The sequence below is a fragment of the Leuciscus leuciscus genome (assembly GCF_965113295.1).
Source record: "Leuciscus leuciscus genome assembly, chromosome: 6".
Classification (NCBI taxonomy): Eukaryota; Metazoa; Chordata; class Actinopteri; order Cypriniformes; family Leuciscidae; genus Leuciscus; species Leuciscus leuciscus.
Genome location: NC_138730.1, coordinates 29,920,647 through 29,936,190, shown reverse-complemented (window position 1 = coordinate 29,936,190; position 15,544 = coordinate 29,920,647). Strand labels below are relative to the sequence as shown.

Here is a 15,544-nt window from a genome sequence, read left to right as displayed (position 1 = left end):
CCACACACACAGGACAATGGAGGAAATCGAGTGTATGCTGTTTTTGGATGTTTTTGTTTTTGCTGTTTTTTATTCAGGATACTCCGTCTGGCGCGTGCAATGATGACGCAGTGAATAGTGACGATTCTCTCTGACCAATCAGCAGTCTGCTGTGTTTTCACGTCACATTTTAGTATCGCCTCAGCTCGCTCAGAACCGCGCCGGAGGTGGTACGAAAAAAAGTACCTGGAAGCAGGTACAGGTACAACTTTTACACAGTGGAAAACCAAACAGAGCCGAGTCGAGTCGAGTCGAGTCGAGCCGAGCCGAGCCGAGGCGAGCTGGTACTGTGTAGTGGAAAAGCGCCATTAGACATTATAATTTGCTGGCCCTGAAAATGCATTAAAGACATCGTTAATATAGTCCAAGTGACTACAGTGGCTCAATCTTAAGTTTATAAAGCGACGAGAATACTTTTTGTGCGCAAACCCCCCCCCCAAAAATAACGACTTTATTCCACTATTCATTTCCTTCTCTATGGGCCTCGAGTTTTTTCACGTAGTGTAATAGCATAGTGCTTCTGTGTTGTGCATCACACACATGACCAGCGTCGGCTAATAGTGAGCCTATGTGTGACGTATAACACAGACGCGCTACGCAGTTATTCTACGTGAAAGAACTCGAGGCCCAGAGAGAAGGAAATGAATAGTGGAATAAACTCGTAATTTTTTATAATTTTTTTGCGCACAAAGTATTCTCGTCGCTTTATAAACTTAAGATTGAGCCACTGTAGTCACTTGGACTATATTAACGATGTCTTTAATGCATTTTCTGGGCCAGCAAATTATGTCTTTGAAGCCTATGGAGGAGTGATCCAGCACTCAGATTTAATCAAAAATATATTAATTTGTGTTCCGAAGATGAACGAAGGTCTTACGGGGTTGGAACAACATGAGGGTGAGTAATTACTGACAGAATTTTCATTTTTGGGTGAACTAACCCTTTAAGATATTTAAGGAAATCCGCATGAAGAGCAGAAAGAGACTTGCTTCCTGTGCTGCCTTTTTTTTTCTTGCTGTCACAAAATGAAAATAGTAATGAATAACCTATAATAATCAGTGTTCATGATACTGAAAAATAACCATCTTTTAAGAACCATCTTAAGTGCAGCCTTGTGTGATATCTGCACATTTTGCTTGAAGCCAAAGTTTCTATAATTTGTCATGTTGAGTCTTTCTTGATTTTTCTTTTTCCATGTCCTCTAGCTTTATAAGCATGTGTTTGCTCTGTGCACATGTAAGTAAGCAGTGGACGAGAGCAGAGCCAGTGCTATGCCTTCAGTACTAGTGGCGTCTGATTATCTGCTAGTACTATTCTCAATTGCTGGTACACTATTTTAAAGTGGGGGATCATTCTCATTTAACTTTTGTGAATTTTATCTTTATCTGATCTTTATCTTTGTGATATATTATTAATGACATATACTTTAGTCAAATGAATTAATAGTTTCATCTCGTAAAATTGAATGTCTAGCAAGAGCCCTGGCTATTTCTGGTCTTGCTGAGGTGGTTTGAAGTTATGTTACTTTAGTTATGAAGTTATGTTTACTTTATGTGCTCTCAATTGTAGGCAAAGAAGTATGCCATGGAACAAAGCATCAAGAGCGTCCTGGTCAAACAGACCATCGCCCATCAGCAGCAACAGCTCAGCAACCTACAGGTAAAACTGCTCAAGAACTTGGGAAATAGTATTTTTAAACTTTCAATGTGTGTATTCATAAACGATTGTAATGTATCATAATGTGAATGTTATCTCAAGGACCCTTTCTAAACTCAACTGACAAAAACATCCCACTGTGGTACAACAGTCAATGACAGTTGGTTTGTTTTTCCTGACAGATCCCTAATTCCCTTCAGATGGCCTCATTAACGATGGGCTTTGGAGATCCCCTCTCACCACTACAGTCTGTAAGTCCAACACAGTTTCTCCAAGTAACTCCGTAACCTTCATTTCTGTTCTATTTGTGAATGTAGTAAATGTTTGTTTTCCCTCCTTTTCTTGGCATACATGTGGTTGTTTAGTACTCATGTGTGTAATGTTTGGAGGTAAAGAAAAGCCAGTGCTATGTCTTCGGTGCCAGCATGTTTATTGTCTGCTGGTTCTATCCTCAATCATTGGTACAAGCCTATGAATGAGAAACACCTTGAATTAGTATATGCCTGACTTGGCACCATCTCATCATATCAGTTGTCCATTACAGGTTGCAGCACAGAGGCAACGAGCATTAGCCATAATGTGCCGTGTTTATGTTGGGTCCATCTACTACGAGCTAGGAGAAGACACCATCAGACAGGCCTTTGCTCCTTTCGGTCCCATTAAGAGCATTGACATGTCCTGGGACTCTGTTACATTAAAACACAAGGTCAGAAGGTCTTTTTTTTATAGTTGTGAAGTGTTTTATGAATTACCATTTTATGTTTATTGATTATTGCTGTATTTTTAACTGACGATAATCTGCTCTTTCTGCAGGGTTTTGCATTTGTAGAGTATGAAGTACCAGAAGCAGCACAGCTCGCTTTAGAACAGATGAACTCCGTTATGCTGGGTGGTAGAAACATTAAAGTGAGCACTTTGTAAAAATGAATATTAAAGAGATAGTTCACCCAAAAATGAAAATCTGTCATCCTTTACTCACTCTCAAGTTGTTTCAAACCTGTATGAATTTCTTTTTTCTGCTGAACACAAAAGAAGATATTTTGAAAAATGTCAGTAACCAAACAGTTGATGGACCCCAATGACTTCCATAGTAGGGAAAAAAAATACTATGGAAGTCATTGGGGTCCATCAACTGTTAGGTTACTGACATTTTTCAAAATATCATCTTTTGTGTTCAGCAGAAAAAAGAAATTCATACAGGTTTGAAACAACTTGAGAGTGAGTAAATGATGACAATTTTCATTTTTGGGTGAACTATCCCTTTAATAACTTGTGAGCCAATTTTTTTCCCCCTTAATATTATAAATGTATTCTATAATTTCTGATCTGTTTCAACACTCATAGGTGGGGCGACCAAGCAACATTGGTCAGGCTCAACCGATCATAGACCAGCTAGCCGAAGAAGCGCGCGCCTTCAACCGGATTTACGTGGCATCAGTGCATCCCGACTTGTCAGACGATGACATCAAGAGCGTGTTCGAGGCCTTCGGAAGAATCAAGTCTTGCACACTGGCGCGGGACCCCACGACGGGAAAACACAAAGGCTATGGCTTCATAGGTGAGCGGGCGACTGCTTCACCCATTCGGATGAATATAAATGTATCTGACTGAGAGCAGTCAGTCATGGCAGAATGCTGTTCTCTACATGTCTCACAGGGGATAGAGAAGGGTGGGGGCAGGTTCCTCACATGCTTTCATAGTAAGTTTTTATTTCTGTTGTCGTTGTTTTCTTAGGCTCTGTTACGGACATTTGTGCCATAAGTACCCGCTGGTAATTACACAGTAACTGTCTCAGAGCTCTGGTAGATTTATGCTGAGTCTTCTTGGATGCTGTTGAGTCTTAGTCCTCCCTGTTTCCTCTGTAGAATATGACAAGGCCCAGTCTTCGCAGGATGCCGTTTCCTCCATGAACCTTTTCGACTTGGGTGGGCAGTACCTCCGAGTGGGCAAAGCCGTCACGCCACCCATGCCCCTTCTGACTCCAACGACGCCGGGCGGACTGCCTCCCGCTGCTGCCGTAGCCGCTGCAGCCGCCACTGCCAAAATCACAGCACAGGTGAGCATTTACACACCTCACTCATCTATTGTTAGTCAGGGAAAGTGAGTGTGAGCTGCTGCTTCCTTTGACATTTAAAAAGCCTTCCTTTTGTAAAGTAAGGCAGCGTGATTTTTTTAAATTCGCTTAGCAAAGCTAGTGCAGACACTTGGTCCTGTATGTGAGGGCTTGATTTGAATCAGCTAAGGCATTGACTGGCATGAAGACTCAGTTATGACACAACATTACTTATTTGAGACCGAGGTTTTACATGCAGAAAGATAACATAGCGTGTAAACTCCAAAAACAGATGGCATGGAATCTGTCCCAGCCGGAGAATCGGACAGAAGACTTCCTCAACTGTCTGGTAAATCCTTCAGGAAATTCTGTTCAAAGCACGCTGGTGCCTTTTTGTTTTGTGTAGAATGAGTGTGGGGAGAGACTTGTCTTCAAGACCTCCCAGTAACAGTGATGCTAGGTAGTGAATGTTTACTAGACAGGCCCATATACTTCAAAGCTGAGCAGATTTAGTCACAGGTGACTTTAAGTAGCACCTCTGCCAATATTTTTTAGCTACATTATGCCTCTTATCTATAATCTGGGTTCTGGCCCACATAATGATGAATTTATTATTCTGGATGTCTGCTTAATCTCTTGAGGCCTTTATCTCTTGATAGTTCTTTGTTAATAGGTGTGCCTATAATATTTTAATACTGAGATAACATTTGGGCATTTTCTATTGTGGATTACTTCCATTTTAGTTAATTTTATTGCATCTATGCTACAGCATAGATCATGCTAAAATTGCTATACTATATGCTACTCAATATTATTGTAAATCTGTATGATCAATGATGTAATTGTTATATGTTGTCTCATGCTTGTCATTCATAGTTTAGTTTAAATTTATATTGTGTAAGCAAATAAATGCATAGGTTTTTAACTTGTTTAGCAGTGTCTAAATTAAATTTATAATTTATATTTAATGATACAGATTTCTAATAATAAATTTAGCTTGTTTTGTTACATGTTCTTGACCTTTATTTCAGGTCTTGGGCCTAGTTGCATGAAATGCCTGAATGGTTAGATGCGCAAACCATTCAGAACAGACACTGCACTATTGTTTAATGTCAATCAACTTTCTATTTCTTTAAGCGGTTAGTTTTTCGCTGCTTAAAGAAAAAGAAAAAAAATGTAATTAACTGTTCAAAGTTTGGGTTGGGAAGATTTTTTTGTGTGTTTTGGTAACTCTTTAATGCTCGCCAAAGCTGCATTTATTTGATCAAAAATACATTAAAAACCATTGTTTTGTTTTTTTACAATTTAAAACTTTTCTATTTTAAAATGTCATTTCTTTCCTGTGATGGCAAAGCTGAATTTTCAGCATTACTTCAGTCTCACACGGTCTTTTAGAAATCATTCTAATATGCTCATTTGGTGATAAGGAAACATTTCTTATCAATATTAAAAACAGTTGTGCTGCTTAATATTTGTTTAATTGAATGCATAAAAGTACTAAACCTAAACTTTTGAACAGTGGTGTATATAATGAAATTTAGATTTTTAGGTCATTTAAAAGGCCTAACTTGCATTCAAGCTGTATATTGCCGGTTGTCATCTATTAATTAACAATGTTTAGGATTTAAAGCCCTCTAGGTTTTGTATATAGTCTGATATAACCCAACTTTGTTTTGGAAAAATTGTTAAAAAATTTGTCATTAGAGGTATCCACAAAGTTGAATATTTGAATATTCGATCTGCAATAGTTCGAAAATTTAAAATACTATTCGAATTTAGCTAAATGTTGCTTTGCTGGCCATAAGTGCAGTGGATCCATGATAAGTCTTAAGCATGCAACCTAAAACTCATTTATAACTAAATGCACTGATTGGCGCTGTGGAGTGTGAAAACAAGTTGATCATATTTGATGACAGAATGGCGTCGTCTGTCTCTAGGCACAGCAAAGTTTGGTCCAAATGGTCATGTTGGGAGCGAACTTTGTGAGGTGAAACGGAGTTATAATATCACCAACGCGATAAGTAATCACATGAAATGCAGGTAGATGCAGATGTACCCCTGAGCGAGCTGAGAAGACCACTAATCTGATCTCGAAACATCCTTTAGGTTTTGTTGAGGGAGACTTGTTTCAGGGACAGAAATCATAAAGCTGTGTAAGAAACGTGGTCGCTTAGCACACTATTATCTTTGTGTCCCTGCAGCATCTGTTGGTGGAGCGCTTTTTCTCCTCATCCGGCCTTATTGTTGACGGACTAAACAACCGACTTTCATCCGAGCATGTAGATATACTTGTTTTTCTCAAGAACATGTGAAACAATATAAACACGATAACCATATGCTGACTCAAGTGTATATATAAATTCTGTATGATAATTGACAGTCTGGTTTATAAGTGCACTGCGTGAGCTTAATGCTTCTGTTCATTTCATTCTTGTTTGCACACATTGTTTTAAGCTAAAAAAAAAAAAAACCCACCATGATATAACATAAGCTTGTGTATATCCTAATCATAAGCTTGTTCAGAAATGGTGAGACAAACGTAATGATTGAAAAAATGACGTCTTTCTCGTTAAACTTCATTTAAATAATCGAATATTCAAATATTCGAATAAAATATTTTTGAAATGCCCATCCCTAGTTGGAATAAATCTTGTATACAAAGGCTTAAGGGACAGCTGAGCATATAGCGTATAACTGAACATGTATGAGTATATCTTCTGCTCTGGAGACAGTACAATACATGTAGATATGTTTTATATATTAATGCTGACAAAAAAAAATCGTAATTTCTCAATAGCCCATTAGCTCCAACTGCCGATTTTTATGCAGCTGGCCCAAGGCTTGTCTGTGTGTGCAAAGGTCTGTTTGTCCACTAGTGTTGGTGTTATGTGTGCATTTAACGGGCGCTGTCCAGGCGGTGTTTCTATATGTCCCACTCTGTTCTTCCAGGAAGCTGTAGCGGGAGCATCTATTCTGGGGGCGATGGCCGGGGGTACGGGCCTGAACCTGCCCCAGATTCCACAGGCCGTCATGGCTGCTCAGGCCCCTGGGGTCATTACAGGTAGGTGCAGTCAGAAGTGGTTTGCAGTATTTTATCAGTATTGTGGCCCTCTACAATAAGTGTTTTCACTCGTGCCTTAATCGTGCTGTATGTCTTCAGTATTTTGGTTCTGCATGTAGTTGAATTGTGTACGAGTGGGGCCCTTTACTTGGATGTCTTTTGCATGAATGATAGCATTTCATGTGTTTTTTTAAAACAGGATTGTTAGGAACATTTACAGGAGTCCAACCAAAAGATAATTAAACAAACAGGCTTTATTTTTCTTTCAAAGCCTTAATTTGACAGGCATGACCGCCCACACATTACTTAGGTCTACATCATTTAGAACGGATCACTAATTTTAAGTGGTTGTGCTCAGACCTGTTTGTTTTACTTGCAAAGCTCATTCTGAACGCCCACCATGTTTTCCCATTTCCACATTAGCTTTTATGTGCACAATCTCTCTCTCCCTCAGGTTTCTGTTGTCCTACACAGTACTCAGTTTAACGTGCCCTGTCGTGGGTCGTGTCCACTAATAGATTTCTCTTTTATTTTCTCTTCTCTCCTTGTCTCTTTCTTTCTCCTTTTCTCTCTCCTCTCTTCCCCTCCCTGTCTTTATTCTCCAAATTCGTCATGACCCTTCCCTTTTGCTGCACACTGATCAACCAAGTTTGAAGAGGACTGTTTCTAACCCCTCCCCTCATAAACAAATCTCTCATTCCTATTGGCCAGTGAGTCTCTGATCTCAGATGGGTTTTTTTGTGGAATTGATCATGAAGCCAAGCCAAGAGGACGGATGGGGTTTCAAATAAAAAGGGGAAAAGTGACCCCAATCTTAAATCTTCTTTTTTTGTTTCAAACTAAAAAAAAAGTACAGTCACCGAGGCAAGAAGCGAGCAGGTACAGAGGAGGAATGCTTAAGCAATGCCAGAACTGTCTGATTTCTACATGTTTTTTTTTTTCCCCTTTCTTTTTTTAATGAATAATTTACATGAAAGATAAGAGTGTTTCCTGTTACTGCTGAGATAAATATTTTCTTAAAGGAATAGTTCATTCAAATTTAAGACATTATTCAGTGAAAGTCTTGATATCCGCTCTAGCACTCCTTGGCACTTTCATAAGTGAAGTAGCAATGCTGGATTAATGTACAAATCATACTTTAAGTCAGATCTTTTCAATCAATTGATTGATCCGTTTCATTCACAAACTGAATGTATCATTGACATTCTCAAGTTCATCTCCCTAATACTGGGATCCAGTCATTAGTTAACGTCTCACTGGAGGGGAAGATGATCAGTGAACAACTTATATTTTGATTTGTATCATTATTTCTGAACATTAATAGTCATGCAAACTAGTGGTTTTCAGCCTTTTTTATTTAAAGGCCCCTCGTTGTCCAGAAAAATATTCTAAAGCTCCCCAAATATCAGCTTTTAATTGACAGCTATTTTCAAACTTTTTTTTTTTATTATCAGATACTGGGGCTTATTATATTAAATTATGATTTATTTTGGGATTTCAGATTTTTTTCAAAAAGAAAACAAATATTTTTAAATATTTGTAATGATTTATTGTGCCCTGCCCACCTATTATCTCCATCTGACTAGTACATTGCTCATGTAGTTTTAAGATTTCCATTTTTGTTTCATATAAAAAGATGTGGGTTTGAAATGTCAGCCTAGATGACAATTTTTGGGTGAACTTTTTCTTAACGTGCTTTTAGGTTTTTTTTTGTGTGTGTGTTTTTCAGGGAACAGTCCTGTAATGGCTGTGTAGTCTGGTAATAGTCCATTTCGCTTGCATAGAGAGGGATTTATAGGTGTCTAGCAGAGATTCAGTGTCAGACCATAGTTAATAATATACTGACTCCTGTGTTTTTGTGCAGGGGTAACGCCAGCCCGGCCCACGATGCCTGTTGTGCCTCAGGTGGGTCTTGTGAACCCGGTGTTGGCCTCTCCGCCGTCACTCTCAGCAGCTGTGGCTGCAGCCCAAGAGGCAAAGAAGGAAAAAGAGGAGGAGGAATCCGCTCAAGACGGCACGGGCCAGGAGATGCTCAGTGAACAGGAGCACATGAGCATCTCGGGCAGCAGCGCACGGCATATGGTCATGCAGAAACTGCTGAGAAAACAAGAGGTTAGTTCTCAGTCACTAATGTTTGGGGTTGACAAGAAATGGTTTGAAAAGTCTTATGATCAAAAAACGTAAAAACAGTAATGACATTTCTATATAAATTAACTGGTTGTCTATTTTAATACATTTTAAAGTTTTTATTTTTTTTATGATGGCAAAGCTGAATTTTCAGCAGTCATTACTCCAGTTTTAAGTGTCCTGGTCCTGATCCTTTGTTATCCTTACTGAATAAAAGTACAAACCCCAAACTTTTGAATGGTAGTGTATGCAAGTTGATAATTTTGCAATGCTATAATGGAGAGAGGTGCTATAATGGAAAAGGTTTTAAACACTTTTCTGTATGCTCTTTCCTCAGTCTACGGTTATGGTGCTCAGGAACATGGTTGGACCTGAAGACATAGATGATGATCTGGAAGGAGAAGTAACGGAGGAATGTGGGAAGTTCGGAGCCGTTAATAGAGTGATCATTTACCAGGAGAAGCAGGGTGAGGAGGAGGATGCTGAAGTCATTGTAAAGATCTTTGTAGAGTTTTCAGCAGCATCAGAGATGAACAAGGCCATTCAGGCGCTCAACAACCGCTGGTTCGGAGGTCGTAAAGTGGTCGCTGAGGTGTACGATCAGGAACGGTTTGACAACAGTGACCTCTCTGCATAGACTGTCAAATACATCCTGCCCTACATAACCTTTTCTTCTCTCTCTCCATCTCTCCTTTTCCTCTTTCTCACTTACACAGAAGCAGCCGCCAGCCACTCTTCGCAGTGGTACTGGCTTCTCTTTATAACTTGTAATTATTTTTTATCGATGTTGATATTAATATTATTAATGATCCCTTCTTGGGACAGGCAAGGAAATGCTCATGAATATTTTTTTTATTGTTGCTGTACTTTAATGTGAATGACTGGATGCCCCCCTCCCTCCTTTTTTGGTCCATTGGTTTACTCCCCATTCCACCAATCAGATGTTGTTCAAATTCAGTTTTTGTTGTTTTTTCCCCCCTCTTATTGTTTAAAATATTGTCTATAGTCTGTTATGATGCTCTTGGTTTCAAATGCCAGAACAATAAATTCTTCAAATATAACACTTGGGTATTTTCTCTTTATGAAATTGTATGGAAGCTTTTGTTGAAATGCACCAAAACATGGAGATTTTTTTACTGGTGGTTTTCTTGTGCTTTGTCCTCTGTTTAAAAGAATAGCAGGAGCTGGAATTATGGTTAACGTGAAATAAACAAGGTATGGAGTGGATCTAAATGCAGCCATGAGCCAAAGTTTATATTTGCATAAAGCTGTTTTGAGTTCAAATCAAACATTGAATGTTTTATCAGGAGATGTGTAAACTTTCCATTTGTACTTTGAAAGCAGAAAAACAAGTAGTGAACATGAGCATTAAGTAGCATAAATCTGAGGTCTAAATGTCTGTCTCCACCTTTCTGTGAATCAAGGCCTTTAAAAGGTCTTAAATCAGAGCAGAAAGTCTTAAATACTTCGTCATTGCATTAAATCTTGCATTAAATAACCTGTAGTAGAGGAACTTGATAAACATGCGCGCGGTTGCATCTTTTCTGAACATTGCGGCTTTGAGATGTTAAATTGGGGAAAGGTTTGTCCCAAGAGTATTTGCAATGCTAATTTTAGACATGCATTTTGATTTATAATGGTTCACCACCTTATAGGCCTACTGTAAGCTGGGTTGGAGTCATGCTGGTCTTTATATTAGGCTTGTTCGACTTCATGCAGCTCTGCGCAGACCGATCGGCGGCTGACTTAAAGCAGTGCATGCCGGTTAGAAATTTTGTCCGACTTGATACAGCGCCGACGCCACGTGACTGTGACGTATGCCATCAAAGTACCGCGAGAGCAATTCGAGAGTAGCCGGAGAACTCAGCCAGCGCAGCTTCTCAAGAGCGGCTGCACTGGGCTGCACGTGGGCTGATGACGACACAGCTGTTCCACGATTGGCCGGATTCACCGCATGACAACGATCACGTGTGTTTCGTGTTTATTCGAACACCTTTAGTTCCTCTAAAGCTCTCAAATCAGTTTATTATAACAGTGAACACTCTTTTCATGTCGTTGTCATGTTATATTGTGTCATGTTTATCAAATTAAAACTGCTTAAAAAACGTAGACTCCACTTCATTGATAGTAGCTAAATGTTGAACTTTATTCTTGTTCAAACAGACGCTGTATGAAGCAGTACATAAAGTATTGAATGAAAATGTCTCTGAAACATCTGTGTATTATTTGGCAAATATTGCATTTATTTCACTGCAGCTGTGGTAAAGTATGCAAACAACACGTGAGCTGTCACTACGGGAACCAGAAAGTGTCCGACTTCACGTCTCCGTTTGCTGCTCCTCTCCGCCTGCACGCGGCTACTCTCGCCGATCGGTTACATCCAGCCGCAGCCGATGTCGAACACACCTATTATATTGGCTAATCTAAAGACATTTTGATTGATTAATCGGAATGTTCTAATAAGAAAATGAAAGGGGTTTTATTAACTCTTAATTACTGACATAGTGTGTCCTTTGATTTATTCTTTAAAATTTCCTGACTTGGTCTGAAAAGGGTCTTTTAAAGGGTCTTAAATTTCTCTTCATAAAACCTGCAGAAACCCTGTCTTATTTCATCATCTTGGGGAGGGCCTCTGGTTACAAAGTAGACCAATCACAGCTGTTGTGGTCTGTAGACGTGACACTAGTGACTGGTTCTGACTAAGATCAGTGTAACAGCGCAGAACATCAGTTACTGTGCAAGATGAGAGGTTTACTGTTTGTGCTTAGCGCTCTGTTACTGCTGGAGTCAACAGACGGAAGCAAATATCATCAACTAAGCCAACATGACAAAAACATCATTGACAAGGCAATAAAACTAGCCAATGAGAAATATGGAACCAAACACCTTGATCTTGCCTCGATTTTAGAAGCTGTAAGTTATTTAATTCACATTTTATAATTTTACTGTAAATTTATAATTTTACTGTAATATGTCTGTTTTGTTTTCTGTGCTTATGCATCTGCCTTAAGTTCTTGATAAAAATAGTTAAACATCTACATGTAAGATTGTCTTTATGCTTTACCTGTCTCTTTCCTCTATATGACAGAATTATGACAAGCGCATGCTTCATGTGATATTAAAATCCACCTCATGTGGCAAGATGACAGAGAGTGTCCATCGGGAAGACTGTAAAATCCAAGACAAGGCAAGAGTAAGTCTCTACTCACTCAGGATCTTAATAGTCAAAATGCCTATAGGAGTCATTGTAGAATATATTTTTAAAAAATCGTAGAGTTTTCACACAGCTCTATTGTATTTTTCTCAGCCTCAAGTTTCTTGTGTTGACTGTCGTGGATCCATGTCCTGTTTACTTCTCAAAGAAACAAAAAAGGTACATCACACATTAGTCACATATTGGGGACAAAGACCTTTATTCACCATCATGATCCAACCTTTTTGTTGTATTAGATATTCCTGCACTAAAAGGTTTTAACTGTTCTCATTGCAGATTAAAATGACTGTATCTGAATGTTTGCATCCCCCATCAGAGCAGACTCATCATATTGGGGCAGCACATTCATTGTACATAAAAGCAGAAAATGAGCAAAAAACTGGATGTCTGGGATGCATCTGAGAAATAAAAACGATCGAGGATCTTTGCAACTGGCCAGATTTAAAAAATAAATTAAAATACTAATGAAATGTAACCTATAAAATTGACCTCTCAGACCAAGTTTCTTTATCTAAAATTGTATTATGAAGATTAATGTGCATTTTTTTCTCAATTGCAGTTTTCAGTTGTCATGATGTAATTTTGAGTTAAATATGGAAAATACAGTAGTCTACATTAATACGTCCTGTGTTGAATAACATGTCAAATTAATAATTGTTTAAAAATGTCAAAATATTCTTAATAGAAGACCTTGTAAAATTGTCCCCAGGTTTCCATGAATAAAATGTTACAAATCTTGATCTTTAGACAATTTATTGGCACTGAATTTGAGAGGTCCGATATAATCTTGAAAAGATCTGTAAACAGATGTCCTGCAGTGCGACACTGTTATTTAGTTATTTTGGTTTTCATTTGTGTTTTAAATTGATGTAGATCAATACAAATTATATTAAGGGACTTTAAGGTCAAATGCTAACTCTTGGCTTTGTTAAGGAATTTTTTTTTATGAAATGAATCATAACTAACATTCCTTTTTTGTTTCAGGATTAACATATGCTTTGGAAAACTAAATATCCCCAACACTTATGCCAAAGTGTGTCTGAATATGTAACAAAAGGGGAAACAAAACTTGACAGCTGTCTAAATATATATCCTCATGACTTGAGTAACTAGCTGAAGGAATCAAGAAATCCAGATTTGCTTTTACCTAGTAACAGAAGGGTTTGCTGAATTATACTTATAAAGAACTAATCATATTGTAGAACAATTATGTAATAAATCATGTCACCTTTTTCATGCTCCTATTCTATAAAAACTGTTGTACACTTTTTGTCGAGGGGATTCTCCCTGAAAGTGGTCTGAGATCCTCCCGGCCATCATTAAAGCATATTAGAAAGCATTGTCGAGTCTGTCTGATTACTGTTGCACATCTTACTTCTATTCTCAAGTGATAGTGCTGAAGGGGAACACCAGAGACCTTATTCCTAAATGATAATGTTCATAAGGGACGGAACATTGTCCGACTCAAACAGGTTGAAGTGGAGACGGCTACATTTGTCAAATTAAGTCAGGTGTATAGGGGGATTTCTACCACAGCTTTAAAGCTATAAAATGGCATCTCAATGTCACATCTGAATGACAATGTCTGATACTTGTGGACAGTATCCTATGAAACTCCATTTAAAGCTACTTTTCAAGCAATTTTAAGAATTTCCATTTAAAGCAACATTTTTCAAACTGTTATTCTGCATACATTCTTTTCATATATGAACTGAGAAGTTACAGGGAATATTTACCCCTTTTACAAAAATTTATTTATCACACTGCATGAAGGTTGAAATGAACTAGTGAAATCAAGAAGGTTATTAAAAGTAAAAAACAACAACGGAATTGGTTATAGCGTACCTTTCACAACCATATGTAACTACACCGTGTTTATTTCTATAAGTTGCTGTATGTAAAGTTTTTCTTTATCGCTTTGGCTAAATTCTCAAATGAGACTTTTTTATTCTTCTCAAAACAATAAAGTCTCTGAACAATTAGTTTCTTGTTCACATCAGATTTGGATTTCTTATTGATTTAAGCAAATTACATGTGTTTTGGTACATGTGTGCAAAAGAGTTAGTACAATTTGCACAACATCTAAATGCAAGTGCAAACTGTCAAAACCCATAAATGGCATATTACTTAACAATTAGCTAAAAGTCATGTGCCTCAACAAGTAAAGTCATAACATAATGATACATTTGCAAATCATTAGTTAATGATTAATTAAAGTAGACAACTGGAAGTTGAAGTACATTGCTTTGACCAGTTGTGGTAATTAACGCATTAATTTACACTTTTAGTTAATAAAATATGTTATTAAGAAATTAATTCATTATGACGCATGTAATTAATAACAATTCATATATTACTTAATATATTAACCATATGAATCTTAAGTTACTGATGCAGTAATCATTAATTAATGGTTTAGTTCTTTATGAGTCATACATTAACACATGATTATTTGTGCATTAGTTAAGCATGAATTAATGCATATTAGTGCACCCGTATTGTAAAGTGTTACCAATGATTCACAGGATCAACACTGGAGAGACTTTGGCTTTAAAGACCATTTGTTAATACACCCTAAAAACTATATAATAAAGGCCTCTGCTCAAATCTTTGTACAGTGTTTTCTTTTTTGCAGCCTTGCATTTATTGTATGGCAAGTTGCAACCTGTAGAGAATGTAGAAAGGTATCATATTTTGAATGCATATAAAAAGTGTGACAGAGAACATCTGTGATGCTAATGATATAACAAATGAGAAGAAACGTGGATCTTTGCAACTTTTTAAATAAAACTGAAGTAGTGAAATATTAAGAGATAACAAAAAGATATAGATGGATGGGATGGATGGATAGATAGATTTTCATTTGCAGATCGCATTGATACTTAAGCTGTCTAGTTTCGTTTCCCCTTTTGTTATACACAGTCAAGCAAAAAAAAAAAATCTAGGAGTCTATTTTGATCCTCTTCTCCAATTTGACAAGCAATGCAGTTGTAAAGAATAGCTTCTTTCAACTCAGATCTGATCATACAGAGAAATAGTTCCGACCAGGCAGCTTTACCTTCACCTACACTGATAATCACTGACTTTAGCTTTATGGGTCTGGGGTGACGGGATGGGGGGCTTCTATGATATCAGACTGCGTAGCCTATAATAAAAGATAATGAATTTCAAACCTGAACCAAACATATTTTTATTCAAAGATAAAATTGATTTATTCAACAGTCTGTCATTATTCTGTATTGACAGGTGCAATATTTGAAAATCGATCATATATTTTTTTTTTATTACATTTATATCTGCATTTATGTAAAAACTTAAACTTTCAAACATCAAAATGTCATTTATTAATATGTTTTCATGTCAAAATGACATACAAACATCTTTTCCTATTCTA

At 37.5% G+C, this 15,544-nt stretch overlaps 1 protein-coding gene and 1 long non-coding RNA gene across 21 annotated transcripts in view; one reads left to right on the top strand and one right to left on the bottom strand.

Moving 5' to 3' along the window:
- puf60a (poly-U binding splicing factor a) overlaps window positions 1-15,544 on the top strand; it is a 43,445-nt gene that overhangs the window by 3,495 nt on the left and 24,406 nt on the right. For 15 of the 20 annotated variants that reach the window (XM_082172666.1, XM_082172663.1, XM_082172675.1 and 12 more), the window contains 11 exons: window positions 1,609-1,698; window positions 1,878-1,946; window positions 2,240-2,401; window positions 2,509-2,601; window positions 3,040-3,253; window positions 3,561-3,751; window positions 4,041-4,097; window positions 5,950-6,027; window positions 6,698-6,809; window positions 8,674-8,921; window positions 9,274-10,531. In XM_082172666.1, coding sequence (XP_082028792.1) covers window positions 1,609-1,698; window positions 1,878-1,946; window positions 2,240-2,401; window positions 2,509-2,601; window positions 3,040-3,253; window positions 3,561-3,751; window positions 4,041-4,097; window positions 5,950-6,027; window positions 6,698-6,809; window positions 8,674-8,921; window positions 9,274-9,573 — 1,614 coding nt within the window. In that variant the 3' untranslated portion in view covers window positions 9,574-10,531. The remainder of the gene's footprint in view (window positions 1-1,608; window positions 1,699-1,877; window positions 1,947-2,239; window positions 2,402-2,508; window positions 2,602-3,039; window positions 3,254-3,560; window positions 3,752-4,040; window positions 4,098-5,949; window positions 6,028-6,697; window positions 6,810-8,673; window positions 8,922-9,273; window positions 10,532-15,544) is intronic. The other 5 variants (XM_082172669.1, XM_082172671.1, XM_082172670.1 and 2 more) reach the window with 3 other exon arrangements.
- Window positions 12,506-14,677, bottom strand: LOC309500895. The gene is made up of 2 exons (XR_014206718.1): window positions 12,773-14,677; window positions 12,506-12,698 (listed from the first exon to the last, which is right to left on the bottom strand). It is a non-coding gene; the product is annotated as an uncharacterized lncRNA (long non-coding RNA).